We start from the raw sequence: 22,114 nt of genomic DNA on the forward strand, positions 1-22,114 counted from the left end.
TCAGATGGATCTGCATCCGGAAACAAATAACCATTTATATTCGGATTTCCAGATCCAGCAGGCAGTCCTGGCAACAGAACTGCCTGCCTGATTCTTTAATGCTAGTGTGAAAGTAGCCTAATAAAAAGTATATTCCCTGTTCCTAGTAAATCTATCGCTTTGTCTATACAGTACACCTGAAGCTCGATATGACAAAAGTGGCAATGACATCTAATAGGATATATTATGAAACTAAGGCTACTTTCACACTTGCGTTTGATCGGATCCGTTCTGAACGGATCCGATCATATTAATGCAGACGGAGGCTCCGTTCAGTACGGATCTGTCTGCATTAATAACTTAGAAAAATTTGTAAGTGCGAAAGTAGCCTGAGCGGATCCGTTCAGACTTTCAATGTAAAGTCAATGGGGGACGGATCCGCTTGAAGATTGAGCCATATGGTGTCATCTTCAAGCGGATCCGTTCCCATTGACTTACATTGTAAGTCTGGACGGATCCGCACGCCTCCGCACGGCCAGGCGGACAGCTGAACGCTGCAAGCAGCGTTCAGCTGTCCACCTGGCCGTGCGGAGGCGAGCGGAGCGGAGGCTGAATGTCGCCAGACTGATGCAGTCTGAGCGGATCCGCTCCATTCAGACTGCATCAGGGCTGGACGGAAGCGTTCTGCTCCGCTCGTGAGCTCCTTCAAACGGAGCTCACAAGCGGACAGCAGAACGTTAGTGTGAAAGTAGCCTAAACCATTAAATTAAAAAAAATAGGGTTCTAAAGTGGACATTTACTTTAACGTATGTCTAAATGAACTAATGATGAGTAATTCAACGCATGCAGAATGATAACCAGTAACATTAATGGTTTCTTCGTCTACCTGCATGGTGGAAGCAGTTTACAGACAAAGACCTGTCATAAAAAAAAGGAATGAAAAAAAATAAAAAAAATAAATAATCAAATTGCATCACAATCTGCAACATTTTTTTTTTAGCAAAACAAGAAGCATACACACTAGTCTAAAATAAGAACAAAATAATTCTAGAAAAGGAAACACATTTACCATCTTCTTTTATTTTACTATTACAAGATGGAATAGTCAGGGGAGGTGAAGAATTCTTCTGACAATCAATAACAATGGTTTTAAAGAACATGACAAAAAAATGCCAATTTAATCCAAAATACACAAGGTGTAGTGAGTGCTCGCAAGGACAGACATCAACGAGCTGACTTGTCAGTCGCTTTGTGTACAAGGCACTATGCAGAACAGAGGTCTGACAAATTTCACACCATACATAATTCTTATTGGTGATACCCTACTGCAATAACACTGGTAACTGTAGCTACACTTTGATGTACTTTCCCTGCATGTTCACATCTGTAAGGAGCATACCTTGTGTAGTCTTCCCATCATCCATGCTACCTGAGCAGTAGGGGGGACTAAACATCATTCTGCAATGTATTATTATAGCAGACAACTTCTAGTGACCAGCTACAGTATGAATACTCAAATGGTGAACACCCAGAAAGTCAACTGGCTGCTAGCCAAGTCTCATAGCCTGCAGAATACACTGAGGAAGGGGTGGACGCTGAAGGACACATCTTAGTACAATTTCTGATACCTAATGCTTTAAATTCATAGGAAGTTTTTTAATAAGTGCAGTAAACACAAAATGGGTATGAGACTTACAATAGTGTGATCAGATTTATCATTCATCACTAAAGAGTATTCCATCTATTAAATGTAGTGAAGACCAAACATCTGAAACATAGAAAGATTTTGAACAGGCTGAAGCAAAACCATTGTGTACACAAATTAAGCAGTTTCCACTTCCTTTAACAAGTCCATCCACATTGGAATATATGGCTCAGATTGTAGGGATCCAGTTAAAAACTGAATACAACATTTCTGTGGGGACTTGAAGACTGACATGATATGAACACAGACTTAGATCAAAATCATAATAATTGGCCATCGTAGACTGATGCTCCGTTTTTGGGTCTTGACCAGAAACTGTTCAGGAAATTCCTTGGGCGGCATTTACTCTTCTGACATGTAGAAGCGATACATCAAGGCAACAATAATAGCCGATATTGCTGGGATGATCCAATTGCTCCACAAACTAGAAGGGAAAGGCAACAGTTACCATGAGCACTGTTTATTATAGGATAACCCATTTTATAGGGCCCTAAACCAGTTAAGCAAGTTTCATGTATGAAGCAAAATCATAAAAGTGAAATTTACCATACTGGGTCTAAGCTGCCTGGATTGTTCGAAAAATGCTATACAATTTAGAAATTATAGCGCAATCCACCAAAGCCGCTCTCGTCCACTTAAAGTTATGTATAGGATAATTAAACTTTATGCATTTGCTAAAAATAAATACAGAATGGGAAAGTTATTCTTAAAAGGAACAAACTACACAAATCTGGGTGTTTCATAATTACACAATGCAAAAAAAAAAAAAAAAAAAAAAAAAAAAAAAAAAAAAAGTGTGTATTGGCACATTTGCCGTCCAACAGACAGACTATGATTGGAGTGGAAGAGTGCCAACACATTCTGCGCTGTAGAAAAAACTAAGGGCCCCTTTACACTGCTCAATTGAGTAGACAATTGTTGGGAAGGAAGTGCTTCTTTCCGATAATGGCTTGCTCCTCAGAAGGAGGAGAAAACTACATTTTACATGCAGCGATCTCCTCCACAGTATGGTGAGGAGCAATTGCTAATGCCATTGGTCATCCGCATACAGAATCACTGTTTGCCAGCAGCACAGCCATCTTCCTCTTATTAACCATGGACCTACAAACCTATCTACTGGAGTCATGTATCCTACAAACATTCCGGGGGAAGGGGCTGTAAACCTTTTTGTTTTGCTGGGGGGCTTCACTGAATAAATATTTTATAGACTGTCCAGACAGATCCCCCTGGAATGTGTTAGGAGAGGCATGATCACCTTCTGATCATTGACCCTTCAGGAGATGCTGGATGGTTGGGGACTGGTAGTTGTTCCCACTCCTACCTGCCTATGGGTGAGGGAATGATGAGAATACAAAGTGAAGAGGTTGGGTGTGGTAGTGTAGTTGCTGTGAGTACTAGAAGGGTCAGGATCTGAGTGGAAGCCAGATGCTGGAACCATGTGTGAGGACTGCTGATCGATGAGATGTGCCGAAGCCATCCCCAGAGATGTTTGTTATATTGGATTATAAAAAAAAAAAAAAAAAAAAAAAAACCACACTCCATCTGAATCATGTGGGTGCTCAAATCACTTAACCACCTCCCGACCGCCTAACGCGCCGATGCGTCCGGGAGGTGGTTGATTTACTCCTCCTGGACGCATCGGCGCGTCATCTCGTGATACCCGAGATTTCCTGTGAACGCGCGCACGCAGGCGCGCTCGCTCACAGGAACAGAAGGTAAGCGAGTGGATCTCCAGCCTGCCAGCGGCGATCGCTCGCTGGCAGGCTGGAGATGTGATTTTTTTTAACCCCTAACAGGTATATTAGACGCTGTTTTGATAACAGCGTCTAATATACCTGCTACCTGGTCTTCTGGTGGTCCCTTTTGTTAGGATCGACCACCAGAGGACACAGGTAGGTCAGTAAAGTCGCACCAAACACCACACTACACTACAGCCCCCCCCCCCCCCCCCGTCACTTATTAACCCCTTATAAACCCCTGATCACCCCATATAAACTCCCTGATCACCCCCCCCCCCCCTGTCAGGCTCCGTTCAGACGTCCGTATGATTTTTACAGATCCACAGATACATGGATCGGATCCGCAAAACACATACGGACGTCTGAATGGAGCCTTACAGGGGGGTGATCAATGACAGGCGGGTGATCACCCATATAGATTCCCTGATCACCCCCTGTCATTGATCACCCCCCTGGTAAGGCTCCATTCAGACGTTCACATGATTTTTACGGATCCATGGATCGGATCCGCAAAACACATGCGGACATCTGTAGCAAAAAATTGGAAAAGTTGTCTTTTGCCAAGATATTTCTCTCACCCAGCATGGGTATATGTAAAATGACACCCCAAAACACATTCCCCAACTTCTCCTGAGTACAGCAATACCAGATGTGTGACACTTTTTTGCAACCAAGGTGGGCAAAGGGGCACACATTCCAAAGAGCACTTTTTGGATTGCGCAGGCCATTTTTTACACATTTTGATTGCAAAGTTCTTCTCACACATTTGGGCCCCTAAATTGCCAGGGCAGTATAACTACCCCACAAGTGACCCCATTTTGGAAAGAAGACACCCCAAGGTATTCTGTGAGGGGCACGGCGAGTTCCTAGAATTTTTTATTTTTTGTCGCAAGTTAGTGGAATATGAGACTTTGTAAGAAAAAAAAAAAAAAAAATCATTTTCCGCTAACTTGTGACAAAAAATAAAAAGTTCTATGAACTCACTATGCCCATCAGCGAAAACCTTAGGGTGCCTACTTTCCGAAATGGGGTCATTTGTGGGGTTTTTCTACTGTTTGGGCATTGTAGAACCTCAGGAAACATGACAGGTGCTCAGAAAGTCAGAGCTGCTTCAAAAAGCGGAAATTCACATTTTTGTACCATAGTTTGTAAACGCTATAACTTTTACCCAAACCATTTTTTTTTGCCCAAACTTTTTTTTTATCAAAGACATGTAGAACTATAAATTTTGCGAAAAATGTATATATGGATGTCGTTTTTTTTGCAAAATTTTACAGCTGAAAGTGAAAAATGTCATTTTTTTGCAAAAAAATCGTTACATTTTGATTAATAACAAAAAAAGTAAAAATGTCAGCAGCAATGAAATACCACCAAATGAAAGCTCTATTAGTGAGAAGAAAAGGAGGTAAAATTCATTTGGGTGGTAAGTTGCATGACCGAGCGATAAACGGTGAAAGTAGTGTAGTGCAGAAGTGTAAAAAGTGGCCTGGTCATGAAGGGGGTTTCACCTAGCGGGGCTGAAGTGGTTAAAATGACCCTACTATATGGATTTTTACCAATTATTAAATTAATTTAAACCAATTAAATTAGAAGGGAAAATAAGTTTGCATCCTCTGCCCTCCTTATTACTACCCATTTTCTATCATGAGTCTCAAACCCACCTACTGTTTTTGTTACTTTATCCATCACCCATGCTTTACACCACAGTTCTGCTTGCTTAGACTACTTTCACACTGGCATTTTGGTGTCCGTTTGTGAGATCCGTTTCAGGGCTCTCACAAGCGGTCCAAAACGGATCAGTTTTGCCCTAATGGATTCTGAATGGAAAATGATCCGCTCAGAATGCATCAGTTTGCCTCCAATCAGTCTCCATTCCGCTCTGGAGGCGGACACCAAAACACTGCTTGCAGCGTTTTGGTGTCCGCCTGACGATGCAGAGGCAAACAGATTCATTTTCACTGACAATAAGAAAATGGATCCGTCCCTATTGACTTTCAATGGTGTTCAAGAAGGATCTGTTTTGGCTATGTTACAGATAATACAAACAGATGTGTTCTGAACTGATGCATGCGGTTGTATTATCTGAACAGAAGCGTTTGTGCAGATCCATGACTGAGCAGCACCAAACGCCAGTGTGAAAGTAGCCTAAGTCTGTCAGCTTTTTATAAAGTACAAGCTCACTAGGAATCAGTGCATGAAGAGCGGATTCCATTACAGAAAAATAATACTAAATTGCAAAGCTTTTCCCCCCTAGAATAATCTACGTGTTCTCCCTGGGCATCATACCAGAGTCCATGAAGTTAATTATAACAAGTTTTCCCTTTTTTTGGCTACTGACATTGGAACATGTATTCACAGATATGATCGATAATCAGCTCAGGCTGTTTTACGTATTAACCTATAATCTGAATCCTCATTACACTGTAACAAGAGGTGTTTAACCTTTTCTTTGGAAATAAATTACAGGCAAAGGAGCAACCAGTGAGAAAAAGACTAATAGCTCGAGACGCCTAATAAAGATTTAACCTAATATACAAATCATATGTTAAAACTGTGTAAATACCTGGAATCAGAATCTGAAGTGGTAATAAAAGTGTCCTAAAACAAAAGAAAAAAAACAAATCAATATTGAATAATTAACAACTGACAAAACTAGGAGATTATGTATTAAAACAAAACTGCAACGACCTCAGTGGTTTTCTTCTATAAGCCAGAGTCCCCCATAAAAAGGTTTGTTGTAATAGTAAAAGTGATGCCGTATCACTAGGACATGCCATCCCTGTACGATTATAAAGGTTTCAGCCTCTAATAACCCTACAATATTGAGAATTAAGGGACCATAGAGCTGGTAGCTGGTCTGGAGACGTGCCCCCTTTAAGTTCCTTGCACAGCGGGTGGCTGAGGAGCCCAAGAAAGACTTAAAAGGCAATATGTGCTCAGAAAATGTCCTATTTTCCACTTTTCAGCAGTCATCTCACCATCATCACAGGCAGATTTACAAATTACCTTTTGTCACCTATATATAGATAAGAAAAGACCCACCATTGGGAACGTGGGGGGCTATTAGAGGTTGGACCCCCCATGAGCATGTAGTGATAGCATATCCTAGTGATATAAAGTAATGTCATAAGATGGGAATACCCCTTTAACATCTAGAGCACCCTATCCTTAAAAGGATTCTATGGGACTATACCCTCAGGATAGGTCATCAATTTGAGATCAGCCAAGGCCCGGCTCCCGGGAACCCTGCCACTTAGCTGTACAAAGAGGCTGTGGCGCTCCGTGACTGCAGGTTGCATGGGGCTGAGCGGCGCCTAGGCCATGTGGCTGGTTGATGCGATTTTACACGGCCTAGGTGCACCTCAGCCCCATTAAAGTGAATTAGGCCGCACTGCAATGCAATGCAATATATATAGTGCTGTGCTTGGCCTCCTCAAACAGTTGATCAGCAGGGGTCCTGGGAGTCAGACCCCTATCCCAGAGGCGAACATATCAGAACCCTCAAGTACCTAGGTTCTACAATAATGGGCATGGATATTCTGCACACTGCAGCCCACTGACACACAAGTGGAGAGGTTCTAGCTGGATGATCCCTGTAAGAATTGCTCCTATAGTCTATTACACCAGGTCAGTATACAAATCCGATCCCATCACATGGCAACACCTGGTTTCCGCTCCAGCATCCATTTCACAAGTGCAGACTGCTAAAAAGTAAAACTCACCCCTGGTTTCTTGATTTTACATATGTCGTCCTGTGAAGAAAAAAAAAAAAAAAGAAAAAAATATAAATATATTACATATACAATATGATTCACTCAGCAAGCATCAAATGTCAATACACAGGGACTTCACATAAGTCCTGACAAAACATTAAAAAGGGTACCTGCTAGGCCAGTGACTACTATGGCAACCACTTGGCACCCCCAGAGATTCTTATTTGGCCTTTTTTTAGTTACAAATACGGTTACAAATGAGGTCGCAACTTCTCCTTTACAAGAGGCAATTTTACTCAGAAAAAGTCTTACGCGTATTTCTACACGCGAGACCCTTTGGTCTGGAGCGCTGTGTTCGCACAACCAGTGAAATTTGTTCAGTACATGCTGCCCACACCATTAATCCCTACAGGCCTCACATGCTGTGCTGATACAGGGCTCCAGTACTGACTGAAGCTGGGCCGCCGCGGTAACAGCGGCCAAGGGAGAGAACTCCCAATACTGGCCGCTTAATTTCCCAAATGCCGTGGTCAATAGTGACCACAGCATCTAGGCAGTTAGAGGGACAGGGTTCCCCGTCACCAAAGGCTCCCTGAGGATGTGGTACCATGGCAGCTGGAGGCCACAGACACAGCCTAAGAGCCCATGCACACAGCCATGTTTTGCAGCCCGCAAAATACAGATCACGGTCGAGTGCATGCTAACATTTATTTTTAAGCAGTAAGCAATTACAAGCCTATTACAACGGGCGATGCTGTGTTTGGCAAGCCGTAGGGAGGCCTCATGGAAGTTATGCAACCTCAAACAGTTGATCAGCGGGGGTCCAGGGAGTTGGACTCCTGCCGCTTTCACATTGATGATCTAGCCTGAGGATTGGTCATCAATATGTAAATCCTGGAGAATGGTAATGGACATTCACACAGCTAGTCTGCAGCAGGCATTACACTTACTGCAGGCAATACCCCCAAGTCGTACACACAATTTTAAAGTAATCTACAATGGATTTGTGTCAGGAACACGCTTAACAGAAATTAAAAAGGTCATTAACTTTTCACATAACTTTGCATAAAATCAATAGTACAAGAAACATTGTAATATATTTTATCAGACAGAAATGACTAGTTCTCATGTTATCAGCAGTTTACGCACCCTGCCCCTTAGCTAAATGCTTTTCTTTTTTTAAAAATATGCTTTAAATCAGTCAGAATGCATCAGTTTGGCTCTGTTGCGCCTCCATTCCGCATTTTGGTGTCCGGCTAACGATGCAGAGCCAAATTGATCTGTCCTGACTTGCATTGAAAGTCAATGGGGGACGGATCAGTTTTCAATTGCACCATATTGTGTCAGTGAAAACGGATCCGGTCCCCATTGACTTTCAATGCAAGTCAGGACGGATCTGTTTGGCTCTGCATCGTCAGGTGGACACCAAAACGCGCAAAGGAGCCAAACTGATGCATTCTGAACGGATCCTTATTTATTCAGAATGCTTTTGCGCAAAACTGATCCGTTTTGGGCTGCTTATGAGAGCCCTGAAACGGATCTCACAAGCGGACCCAGAAACGCCAGTGTGAAAGTAGCCTTAAACGTGGCAGAGGGGAGGGAGAGTGCGCTTCCTTCTCCCCTGTGCTGCTGAGAGCACTGAGCGCGCTGAGAGCAGAGAGCTCCATGTTCTCCGATACTAGACTGCGCAATAGAGAAGCCTAGTATCGTAAAAAGGCAAATCCCGGTATCGAGGTCGATACCAGACAAAAGTATTGATTGGGTATCGAAAATTCAAAACCCGAAACAACCCTAGCATCAGGATATGTAGGGCATAGTGCAGGGGTCTAACTGCACTTACTATTTTTTCTGGGCGCGCCGCTCCGCTCACCCGCTATGGCCCCCATTGTATTCTCCCGCCTGTTATGCTAATTTTAGCATCGGTACAGGGAGTAGGAGACTGCCCTGTTTCTCAATGGGCATTTCCTTCTCCCTGGCTGTGACACTCTCTGCTGCGATTGGACAGCGCTACAGCCAGGGAGAAGGAGAGGCCCATTGAGAAAGAGGGCAGTCGCCTCCTCCTCCCTAAAATTAGCATACCATGCGTGAGAATACAACGGGGGCCACAGCGGGCGAACGGAGCGGCGCCCAGAAAAAAAAAAAAAATTGTAAGTGTAGTTAGATCCCTGCACTATGCCCTACATATCCTGATACTTAGTTTATAATGTCTGGACCCATGAAAGGTCCCCTTTAAAGCAGAAATGCCCAACTGTTGCAAAACTACAACTTGCAGCATGCCCAAATAGCCTACAGCATGGTGGGAGTTGTAGTTTTACAACAACTGGAGGGCTGCAGGTTGAGCATCCCTGCTTTACCTCCTTAAAGGGAACCTGTCATGTGGATATTTGATTGTATATAATTAGAGTATAATCATTAACTACTAAAAAGTACCTTAGATGTATTCACTTACTGGTGTGACAGATGGTTACCTTATAATATACACACAAAGATGCCGCATGCTAATGAGCCGATTTGAGTCCAGCGTGATGTCATCGAGTCCAGCGTATATTTAATTCAGAGCTATAGCCACTCCCCTGCCCACCTGCTGCTGATTCCTATGGAAAATAACTGTCATTCTGCAGCCGGTGGGCGGGGAGTCAGGAGCTCATGAATATTCAGGACTCATCATTATCAGCTGGAGCTTTTCAATACAAGATGTTGGCAGATTGACTGGGTCAATTAAAGAAAGTGACCCAGCATTTTGCTAAGCGAATCAGTCAGTCACTTATTTATGTTGCCCTTAGTTAGGACACCATAAAACTGGTGACAGGTTCCCTTTAAGGACCGGGCTCAGTTTCACCTTAAGGACCAGGCCATTTTTTGACCAGTGTCACTTTATGTAGTGATAACTTTAAAACGCTTTGACTTATCCAGGCCATTCGGAGATTGTTTTTTCGTCACATATTGTACTTTATGACACTGGTAAAATGGAGTCCAAAAAATAAAATTTTTATTTATAAAAAAAAATACAAAATTTACCCAAAATTTGGAAATTTCCAAGTTTCAATTTCTCTACTTTTATAATAGATAGTAATACCTCCAAAAATAGTTATTATTTTACATTCCCCATATGTCTACTTCATGTTTGGATCATTTTGGGAATTACATTTTATTTTTTGGGGACGCTACAAGGCTTTTTTCAGTACTCCCACTGTCTCCAATCCAGTGTCTCTTGTGGGGGATTGGGGCTCAATAGTCCGTCTGACTATGGCCCTGCAACATACAAATTTGTATCTTGTGCGAGACAGTGACAGGTCTCACACAGGGTAGAGGCAAGGAAGGGGTAGATAGTGCGGTCCACACCCCTATTCCACCACAGGTGAGACAAGCTGGAAGTAATCAGGCTGGCATAAAGCACCTCCCAGGGTGTCAGCAAGGGGGGAGTGTGTTACCTGTGGACAAGAGGCCTGGAGGCTCTGTCTGTGTGGTCTCAGCTGGGCAAGGCTGAGGGGCCACAAGGCTGGGAGATACCCTGGAGGTGGGTGACAAAGCGACGCCTGGTAGATTGTTGAAGATTTTCAAAAACCCAATTTTTAAAGGACCAGTTCAGGTCTGAAGTCACTTTGTGAGGCTTACATAATAGAAACCACCCAAAAAGGACCCCATTCTAGAGACTACACCCCTCAAGGTATTCAAAACTGATTTTACAAATGCTGTTAACCCTTTAGGTGTTCCACAAGAGTTATTGGCAAATGGAGATGAAATTTAAGAATTTAAATTTTTGGGCTAATTTTCCACTTTAATCCATTTTTTCCAGTAACAAAGCAAGGGTTAACAGCCAAACAAAACAATATTTATTGCCCCGATTCTGTAGTTTGCAGAAACACCCCATATGTGGCTGTAAACTACTGTACGGGCACACAGTAGGGCGTAGAGGCAAAAGGTGCGCCGTGTGGTTTTTGGAAGGTAGATTTTGCTGGGCTGGTTTATTTACACCATGTCCCATTTGAAGCCACCCTGATGCACCCCTAGAGTAGAAACTCCATAAAAAAGTGACCCCATTTTCGAAACTACGGGATAAGGTGGCAGTTTTGTTGGGACCATTTTTAGGGTACATATGATTTTTGGGTGCTCTATATTACATTTTTGTGAGGCAAGGTTACCAAAAATAGAAATTCTGAAATTTAATCTCCATTTGCCATAAATCACAGGAACACCTAAAGCAGGGATGGCCAACCTGAGGCTCTCCAGATGTTGTCAAAACCACAACTCCCAGCATGCCCGGACTGCCAACAGCTATCAGCCTACAGCAGGGCATGGTGGGAATTGTAGTTTTACAACAGCTGGAGAGACACAGGTTGGCCATGCCTGACCTAAAGGGTTAATAAAGTTAGTAAAATCAGTTTTGAATACATTGAGGGTGTAGTTTCTTAGATGGGGTCACTATTATGGAGTGTCTACTCTAGGGGTGCATCAAAGGTTCTTCAAATGGGACATGGTGTCAAAAAAAGGCCATAAAAATCGGTGTTCCTTTCCTTCTGCACCCTGCCGTTTGGTCGTACAGCAGTCTACGACCACATATGGGGTGTTTCTATAAACTGCAGAATCAGGGTAATTGCTTTGTTACTGGAAATAAAACTGTTTAAAATGGAAAATTTGCCAAAAAATTGCTGTTTTGGCACAGTTTTTATTTTAAAAAAAAATTATCGTGTTCATCTGAGGGGTTAGGTCATGGGGTATTTTTATAGAGCAGATTCTTACGGACGTGGCCATACCCAATATGTGTACTTTATTTTAGTTTTACTAAATATAAAAAAAAAAATATATTGTTTTAGTGTCTCATGTCTGAGAACTATAGTTTATCCGATGGTCAGTGACTAAATTGGGGAAGGGGAATATAAATTTAGTACTCCATGGAAGTGTAATACTCTCTGAAGCAACCAATAAGAGGCCCGGATGATCGGGGCACGTGTCACACCGAGTAGTGGTGTCCTTCCGTATCCCCCTCCTGTGACACACTCTGCACCTTTTTTTGGGTCCGTCCCTTCTTTCCAGTATGGGGGACCACACCTGGAAAGTGTTGGCCAAGGACGATCCGGGCGCCTCCAGTTCCTGAGGTACTCCGGCCTGCTCTTTCCCGGTCAGAAAAGATCAGGTCCTGGAGGACTGCCTCATAGAACTGAAGGAATTTCCCTGTGTTGCCAGCGCTCCGGGACATCACAAAAGAGTTGTACATGGCAAACTGCACCAAGTAGACCATATAATACCATGCCCGGGTTTTGCGCATGGCATTATATGGCTTGAGGACTTGATCAGAGAGATCAACTCCTCCCATATACCGATTCTAGTCGACGATACAATTGGGCTTGAGGACCGTTGCCGCGGTACCTCGCACAGGGACAGGGGTGATGCCATTACCGTGGATTGTGGACAGTACAAAGACATCCCTCTTGTCCTTATACCTGACCAGCAACAGGTTTCCACTGGTAAGGGCACGGGTCTCACCCCTGGGGATAGGTACCAGGAGGGGGTGGGTAAGGAGGCCGTGTTTATTTTTCCGCACTGTCCCACAAGTGGCCGTGGATCTGGCGGCGAGGGACTGGAACAAGGGGATACTAGTATAAAATTATCTACGTACAGGTGGTAACCCTTATCTAGCAGTGGGTGCATAAGGTACCACACAAGTTTTCCCGTTAACACCCAGAGTGGGGGGACATTCTGGGGGTTGAATACGGGAATCACGCCCCTCGTACACACGAAACTTGCAAGTGTACCCTGAGGTACTCTCACAAAGTTTGTACAGCTTCACGCCATACCTCGCCCGCTTAGAGGGAACATACTGGTGGAAAATGAGTCTCCCCTTGAAAGCAATGAGAGACTCCAACCGCGACCTACCTTCCAGGTACCTAGGCCTGCACAAATTTGGCCCCAAAGTGATCAATGACCGGCCTGAATTTGTAGGCATTTCCGGATGGCCTCAAACCGGGAGCGTGTCATGGCCGTACTGTAAAGTGGGGTCTGGTAGAGGACGTCCCCACTCCAGTAATGCCTGACACCAAGTTTCTTGACTAGGCCCATGTGCAGCACGAGGCCCCAAAACTTCCCCATCTCGGCTGCACTGACCGGAGTCCAGCCACTGGGCCTAGCCAAAAAGGAGCCCGGGTGTTGAGCAACGAACTGTTGGGCGTACAGATTTTTTTTGCTCCACCATCAGATTTACAAAGTGGTCACTGAAAAAAAGACTAAAGTAGTCGTATTCAGTGAAGCCCCCTGTGGAAATCTAGATTCCTGGTTGGCCTACAAAGTCAGGAATCGCGGGCTCAAGATGCTCTGGGGGTACACCATGCAAGTTCACCGGTAGGGGGCTGGGTCGGAAAACTAGTACAAGCCCCAGAGCTGCTTGTACTTGTGTGGGACACAGGGTCCCTAGCATGGCGCTGTCTCCACCGTCTTGGGGGCTCATCATCGTTAGATGATGACGCGGATGACAAAAGGAAAGCGGGGTCATACTCGTCCTCACTGGGGCTCTCGGACTAAGGACTATTTGGTGTTCGTGTGTGTGGGGGCACGGGTGTTCGCGGACTTACCCTAAACATAACAGACAAAATAAATACATTATTTTCTTTTATTTTTTTTAAAGGCATAAATAATAATTCAAACTCGCTGATCAACCGAGTTGATCAGCAGTGGGGTGTGCGATGCGCTAACAGTGGCCGGACGACAAGAGTGCCGGCCTCAGTCAGCGTACGCAAAAAAAAAATATATATATGTTTGTGCCCAAAAAAATGTTGTGGGGGGCAGTTGGGCAAGCTGCAGCACCCCTGTGGGGAGGAGTCTAAGGTCACACAGCTGGGCTGTGGACCCCAGACACCCAATTTAGGGTGATGCAATCAAAAACCCTTTCCCTGAATATCCTTGCCTAACCTAACCTGTCCCTAAATACCTTGGTGAAGGTGAAGGGGGTGCTGGTTCTGATGATGCCATGTCCGCAACAGGTTAAAGGCTCTCTAATAATTCAGTCTTATTCGTATACTTGTGGCATCATCTAAAAATTATAATTCTCCTACTAAACCACTAGTGTTTATGCCTGTCATGCACCGACTTCTGCGTAAAACATGTTTATACACTGCAGGCAATCTGAGGAAGCAAGACACCTGCAGCCTGAAGCAGTGGTTAGAGAGGAGGTGTATCTCAGACTACCAGAATCATAATCATTGCAGCCCAGGCCTGAAAAAGTCACATCTACCTGAGAAGAGTCATAGTTCTTCATAATCTCCTGCACTCTCGCCCATCTGCTGATGATTGGCAGTTCTCTTAGAGAGAAAGGTGGGAAACTAGGTAGAAGACTGTCAATCAGCAGGTGGGCAGGGAGAGCAGGAATTTATGAATAACCAGGACTCTTCTCAGGTGGCTGTGACTCTTTTCCATGCTTAGACTGCAATGATTGTGATGTTGGTGGTCAGCAACCACTTACTTTTAAATGACAGACCGCTGAAATCCACTCGCCTGTCTGTACTTTATTCCGCCATTAGTATGGGCAGTATAAAGTTGATGACAGGTTCTCTTTAACCTCCTCAGGACCGCCGCACGCAGGATTGCATCCTGGCGGCGGCCCTGTTGTTCCTCCTGGACAAGCCGGCACGTCATCGTTACATCAGAAGTTCGTCACCAGCCTGCCAGCCAATGATCAGCGCTGGCAGGTTGGTGACCACCAAAAAAAAAATAAAATAAAAAAATAAAAATAAAAAAATATCGAATCACAAGCCAGTTAACACATTATATTTATAAGGTGTTAAATGGCTTTTGTGCTCCTCTGCTGATCCGTTTCGTCGGTTGTCCCAGCAGAGGAGCACACATCACCGTGAGTACACCAAACACTACACTTGGCCCCAGATCTCCCCCCCCCCCCCAATCACCCCAATTAACCCTATGATAACCCCTGTCAATCACTAGTGAAAAGGGAAAAAAAGTGATCAGTGTAAACTGTCACTTTTTTTTCCACTAGCATTGACGGTTAGGTTTTAGGTTAGTTTAGGCCCCTTTGTTAGGTAGTTAGCGTCGGTTAGTGCCAAGCCTACCGCAGTCAATGATTCGCTGATTAGTGTATCGCTAATCAGCATTGGTACTTTTATAGTATCTGTAAGTGATCAGAACTGATCAGTCAGATCTATAAATAGTATTAGTGTCACCTTAGTTCGCCCTCCACCCAAAACGCAGAGTTTGCCCGATCAGGCACCCACGCCCGCATACACCAGCAGCGCAGCCCATCCTGGACCTAGTACCAGCACTGCCGTAGAACATGGTGAAGTGGTGAGCACAAGAAGGGCAGTTGAAGCTGGTACGGTGGCACGTGCATTAGTTCCCCCGTCGCAGCCACCACACAGACAGGCCCGTAGAGCTCCTAGAGTCCCTGAGGTGCTGGCAAACCCTGATTGGCAGCCCCCCAACTTCAGCCGCACCAGTAGTTCCCCCTTTCACCGCCCAGTCTGGAGTTCGGTTTGAGACAGCTCAGATCGGATCGGCACTGTTTTTTTTTTAACTGTTCTTGACTGCGGAGCTCTTAGACTTAGTCGTGGCAGAAACAAACCGGTATGCCACTCAATTTATAGCCGCCAAACCGGGAAGCTTTTATGCCCAGTCTTTCCGGTGGAAACCCGTCCAAGTTTCCAAATTTAAAACTTTTCTGGGCCTTCTCCTCAACATGGGCCTGACAAAAAAGCATGAATTGCGGTCATATTGGTCCACAAACCCAATTCATCACATGCCCATGTTCTCTGCTGCCATGTCCAGGACACCATTTGAGACCATCCTGTGTTTCCTGCACTTTAGTGACAACAGCACCTCTCATCCCAGAGGCCACCCAGCTTTTGACCGGCTCCACAAAATTCGGCCCCTCATAGACCACCTTAACACCAAATTTGCAGATTTGTATACCCCTGAGCAAAACATCTACGTAGACGAGTCCCTTATACATTTTACCGGGCGCCTTGGCTTCAAACAATACATCCCAAGCAAGCGCACCCGGTATGGGGTCAAATTGTATAAGCTCTGTGAAAGGGCCACAGGCTATACGCTCAAATTTAGAGTCTATGAGGGCAAAGATCAGACCCTGGAGCCGGTCGGTTGCCCTGACTAACTGGGGAGCAGTGGGAAGACAGTCTGGGACTTGGTGTCACCCTTATTTGGCAAGGGGTACCATCTTTATGTTGACAATTTTTACAAAAGTGTGCCCCTCTTCAGGCATTTGTTTTTAGAACAGATTGGCTGCTGTGGCACCGCGCGACCTAGTCCCCGGGGCTTCCCCCAACGGCTCGTTACCACCCGTCTTGCAAGGGGAGAGAGAGCTGCCTTATGTAACGAAGAACTGCTCACGGTGAAATGGAGAGACAAGCGTGACGTTTACATGCTCTCCTCCATTCACGCAGAGACTACAACCCAAACTGAACGAGCAACTGGAGTCATTGAAAAGCCCCTCTGTGTCCACGACTATAATTCGCTCATGGGAGGGGTGGACTTCAATGACCGGATGTTGGCTCCTTATTTAATTTCCCGCAGGACCAGACGCTGGTATAACAAAGGTGTCTGTATATTTAACCACTTCAGGACATAGGGCGTACAGGTATGCCCTTATGTCCTGGTACACTGCCGTGCGGCTGGCTGTGATCGCGACCCCCTGGTGCCTGCTTAAATCATTGAGCAGGCACCTGGGGCAAATGCACAGGGAGGTCCCGTGACCCCCCCCCCCCCCCCCCATGTTGGCGATCGCAGAAAACAGGTCAATTCAGACCTGCGGTTTACTGCGCTTTCTGATCCCCGCGGTCCCTGACCGTGGGGGATCAGAAACTTTTGTATTCCTAAAATATAAATTTATATCCCCCCCCCCCCCAGCACCCCTGAGTGATTTTATCCGGGTGGGAGGTGCAGGGGGAGGGTTGCGGGCTGTGCGGGAGGCGGGATTGCGATCCCCCGCCCGCCTCCCTTTGAATAATCGTTGGTGGCAAGTGGGTATACCAGGGTGTCAGCACATTGCTGACACCCTGGTATAAATGGCTGACATCGGTGATGCGATGTCAGCCGTTTAACCCTTTCCATACTGTGGTCCGTACGGACCGCCGTATGGAAAAGGTTAACGGTAAGAGGGGGCACCCTCCCTCTCCCATCGGGGGGCTGCTGTGCCTTTGCAGCCCCCCGATGGAGAGAGCCCCCAGACAGCCCCGTCCTTACCCTTCCGTCTGCGAAGTTGTGGCAGACGGGGAAGGTTCCCATGGCAACAGGACGCCTTCTCAGGCATCCTGCTGTCCATGGTGCTGAACAGATCTGTGCTAAAGGCATAGATTAAAAAATGAAAAAAATAAAATTCCCTACACATGTTATATATCACCGCGTCCGTAACGAACTGATCTATAAAACGGTTATGTTACTTTACCCGAACGGTGAACGCCATAAAAATAAAAAAAAACTATGATGAAATTGAAATTTTGCCCACCTTACTTCCCAAAAAAGGTAATAAAAGTGATCAAAAAAGTTGTATGTATGCCAAAATAGTACCAATCAAACCGTCCCCTCATTCCGCAAAAAAAATGAGACCCTACTCAAGATAATCGCCCAAAAACTGAAAAAACTATGTGTCTCAGAATATGGAAACATTAAAACTTGATTTTTTTGTTTCAAACATGAAATAATTGTGTAAAGCTTACATAATAAAAAAAAAAGTATATATATTCGGTATAGTCTCATCCGTAATAACCTGCTCTATAAAAATATCACATGACCTAACCCCTCAGGTGAATACCGTTAAAAAAAAAAAAAAAGAATTTTTGGGTCACCTTACTTCACAAAACGTGCAATAGCAAGCGATCAAAAAGTCATACGCACCCCAAAATAGTGCCACAAAAATCATACCCTACCCAAGATAATCGACCAAAAACTGAAAAAATTATGGCTCTCAGAATATGGAGACACTAAAACTTGATTTTTTTTGTTTCAAAAATGAAATCATTGTGTAAAACTTAAATGAATAAAAAAATTGCATACATATTAGGTATCGCCGCGACCGTGACAATCTGCTCCATAAAAATATTACATGATCTAACCAGATGAATGTTGAAAATAGCAAAAAATAAAAAAACTGTGCCAAAACAGCGATTTCTTGTTACCTTGCCTCACAAAAAGTGTAATATAGGGCAACCAAAAATCACCACTACCCTAAACTAGTACCAACAATACTGCCACCCTATCCCATAGTTTCTAAAATGGGGTACATTTTTTGGAGTTTCTACTCTAGGGGTGCATCAGGGGGGGGGCTTCAAATGGGACATTGTGTAAAAAAAATAAATAAATATATAAACGGTCCAGCAAAATCTGCCTTCCAAAACCATATCGCATTCCTTTCCTTCTGCACCCTGCTGTATGCCCGTACAGCGGTTTACGACCACATATGGGGTGTTTCTGTACACTAAAGAATCAGAGCCATAAATATTGAGTTGTTTGGCTGTAAACCCTTGACTTGTTACTGGAAAAAATTTATTAAAATGGAAAATTTGCCAAAAAATTTAAACTCAAATTTTTCTCCATTTGCCAATAACACCTAAAGGGTTAACAAAGTTTGTAAAATCAGGTTTGAATACCTTGAGGGGTGTAGTTTCTTACGTGGGTCACTTTTATGGAGTTTCTACTCTAGGGGTGCATCAGGGGGGCTTCAAATGGGACATGGTGTCAAAAAACAAACAAACACTCCAGCAAAATCTGCCTTCCAAAAACCAAACGGCGCACCTTTCACTCTACGGCCCGCTGTGTGGCCGTACAGTAGTTTACGGCCACATATGGGGTGTTTCTGTAAACGGCAGAGTCAGGGCAATAAAGATACAGTCTTGTTTGGCTGTTAACCCTTGCTTAGTTAGTGGAAAAAATGGGTTAAAATGGAAAATTTGGCAAAAAAAAAAAAAAATGAAATTCTCAAATTTCATCCCCATTTGCCAATAACTCTTGTGCAACACCTAAAGGGTTAACGAAGTTTGTAAAATCAGTTTTGAATACCTTGAGGGGTATAGTTTATAGAATGGGGTCATTTTTGGGTGGTTTCTATTATGACTTCAAACCTGTAGTGGTCCCTAAAAATTGGATTTTTGTAAATTTCTGAAAAATTTCAAGATTTGCTTCTAAACTTCTAAGCCTTGTAACATCCCCCAAAAATAAAATATAAATTCCCAAAATAATTCAAACATGAAGTAGACATATGGGGAATGTAAAGTCATCACAATTTTTGTGAAGTAGAGAAACTGAAACTTTGAAATGTGCTAATTTTTGGTAAATTAGGCATTTTTTTTATGCCAAAAAATCAATTTTAGCAGTGTTATGAAGTACAATATGTGACGAAAAAACAATGTCAGAACGACCTGGGTAAGTCAAAGCGTTTTAAAGTTACACTATTAGTATAGGGATTGCGTCACACAGGACAGGCACACAGGGCTCTTAGGGCCCATTCACTCACAGCTGCTGCAAACCTCTCCTTTCACCTGGGACAAAGTGCATAATGTACTTCGCCACATTTCTGGGCGATTTGCACATTGTCCCATGAGGAAGGAGAGGTTTGTCCTATAAAAAGGTAAAAAAAAAAAAAAAAAAAAAAAAAAAAAATGTATTGCGTTAGACAGTTTTTTTTTTTCTCCTCTGCAGTAAAAAAGGTACGTTTGCCGAGGCTTAGGAGCTCAGGGGCGGTGTTCATATGCTTTGCCAAACACTTTGCATATAAAAAAATAAAAAATTCCGGCAATGAGTTATTTATCCACATCGATTGATGTGAATGGAGAAATTGGGTTTGCCAGGGCAGTACAAACACCCCACAAATGACTCCATTTTGGAAAGAAGACACCAAGGTATTCGCTGAGGGGCATATTGAGTCCATGAAAGATTGAACTTTTTGGCACAAGTTAGCGGAAAATGATTTTTTTTATTTTTTTATATTCTTTTCATTACAGTCTCATATTCCACCAACTTGTGACAAAAATTTTTAATTTTACATGAACTAACCATACCCCTCACAGAATACCTTGGGGTGTCTTATTTCCAAAATGGGGTCACATGTGGGGTATTTATAGGGGCCCTAAAGCGCGAGAAGTAATTTGGAATCCAAATGCGTAAAAATGCCCTGCGAAATCCTGAAAGTACTCATTGGAAATTGGGCCCCTTTGCGCATCTTGGCTGCAAAAAAAGTCACATGTGGCATCGCCGTACTCAGAAGAAGTAGGGCAATGTGTTTTGGGGTGTCTTTTTACATATACCCATGCTGGGTGAGAGAAATATATCTGTCAAATGACAACTTTGTAAAAAAAAAAAAAAAAGGGGGGAAAGTTGTCTTTTAGAGAGATATTTCTCTCATACAGTACATCAACACCAAAGCCTCATCTCTATTGCGAGTTATGGTAGAGGGAGCATCACGGTTTGAAGCTACTTTGATGCCTCAGTGCCAGGGCACCTTTTTACAGGTGAATGTAAGAACAGGACAGCAGTCCATAACCTCAACCTGAGGAGACATTGAGTAATACAACATAATGAGCCAAAGCACACAACTAAACCAACTGAAGCATGGTTGAAAAAAAAATGGCCAATTCAGAGTCCTGACCTATCAAGATGTTGTGACATGACCTGAAGGGAGCTAGGCATCCAAGAAATACCGATTAAGGCTACATGCACACGACTGTGTTTTGCTGACCATTGTAACAATGCCTAAAACGAACAAGAATAGGACATGTTCTATTTTATTTTATTTTTTTGCAGGGGCTACGGAACGGACATACTGATGCGGACAGCATCCTATCCGCAAAAAAAGTGACAAGGAAACAAATAACGTTCGTGTGCATGTAGCCCGACAAACTCATTTGCAGGGAGGAATGGTACAACATTCATCCTCAACATTGAGTAAATCTCATTTGCACCTACAGAAAAGGTTTGGTGTTGGTGATTTACAGGTTTATTATGATTTAAAGGCTCACTTTTTCTCCCTGTACTTTGGATGTTCATTCAACGTGCTCAATACAAGATGTGTTATTTCAGAGCAAGCAGTAGTCCATTGTCTCTTTAGGCCCATGTATATTTGATTACAACAATTCCTCTCTCACCAATAAGAACATCGCTTTTTAACTAGTTGAGGGAATCTCATCGTCCTTCGGCCATTATCTTCTAAGGCTACTTTCACACTAGCGTTCGGGTTTCCGCTCGTGAGCTCCGTTTGAAGGAGCTCACGAGCGGACCCGAACGCAGCCGTCCAGCCCTGATGCAGTCTGAATGGAGGCGGATCCGCTCAGACTGCATCAGTCTGGCGGCGTTCAGCCTCCGCTCCGCTCGCCTCCGCACGGACAGGCGGACAGCTGAACGCTGCTTGCAGCGTTCGGGTGTCCGCCTGGCCGTGCGGATCCGTCCAGACTTTCAATCTAAGTCAATGGGGACGGATCCGTTTGAAGATGCCACAATGTGGCTCAATCTTCAAGCGGATCCGTCCCCCATTGACTTTACATTGAAAGTCTGGACGGATCCGTACTAGGCTATTTTCACACTTAGCTGTTCTATGCTAAAAATAATGCAGATGGATCCGTTCTGAACGGAGCCTCCGTCTGCATTATTATGAGCGGATCCGTTCAGAACGGATCCGCCCGAACGCTAGTGTGAAAGTAGCCTAAAGCTGCACATAAACAATGCCCTCATAATAATAAAGGTCACTCACTGGATGAAGTTCTCCTATTACAAATTCTTTAGACATGTTTCTGGCATCTGTAGAGTGTCCAATGTCTTCGAATGTCTCTGTGGCATCCCCTCCGGCCTGTTCTCGGAGAACCTCTTCACCGCCAGGATGCTGCAAAGCAACACATCACAATTAACTTTCTTTTCATGTCATATTGAAGAAATGGGGCGTTGTAGCCAGGAAAACAGTCATCAGCCTTCAGCCTGCGGCCATCTGCAGTGCCTGACTCGGACCTCAAATATAAAAGGTGGGACCCCCCAAG

At 44.1% G+C, this 22,114-nt stretch overlaps 1 protein-coding gene across 1 annotated transcript in view; it reads right to left on the bottom strand.

Annotated features, from left to right (window-relative positions):
* Positions 1–1,039: 1,039 nt before the first annotated feature.
* The window catches only part of LOC122938074 (cytochrome b5), a 35,522-nt gene continuing 14,447 nt past the window's right edge, over positions 1,040–22,114 (bottom strand). The window contains exons 2-5 of the mRNA XM_044293357.1: positions 21,835–21,963; positions 7,146–7,175; positions 5,987–6,021; positions 1,040–2,108 (exon numbers count right to left, since the gene is read on the bottom strand). Coding sequence (XP_044149292.1) covers positions 2,027–2,108; positions 5,987–6,021; positions 7,146–7,175; positions 21,835–21,963 — 276 coding nt within the window. The 3' untranslated portion in view covers positions 1,040–2,026. The remainder of the gene's footprint in view (positions 2,109–5,986; positions 6,022–7,145; positions 7,176–21,834; positions 21,964–22,114) is intronic.

This window comes from Bufo gargarizans, chromosome 5, assembly GCF_014858855.1.
Source record: "Bufo gargarizans isolate SCDJY-AF-19 chromosome 5, ASM1485885v1, whole genome shotgun sequence".
NCBI lineage: Eukaryota > Metazoa > Chordata > Amphibia > Anura > Bufonidae > Bufo > Bufo gargarizans.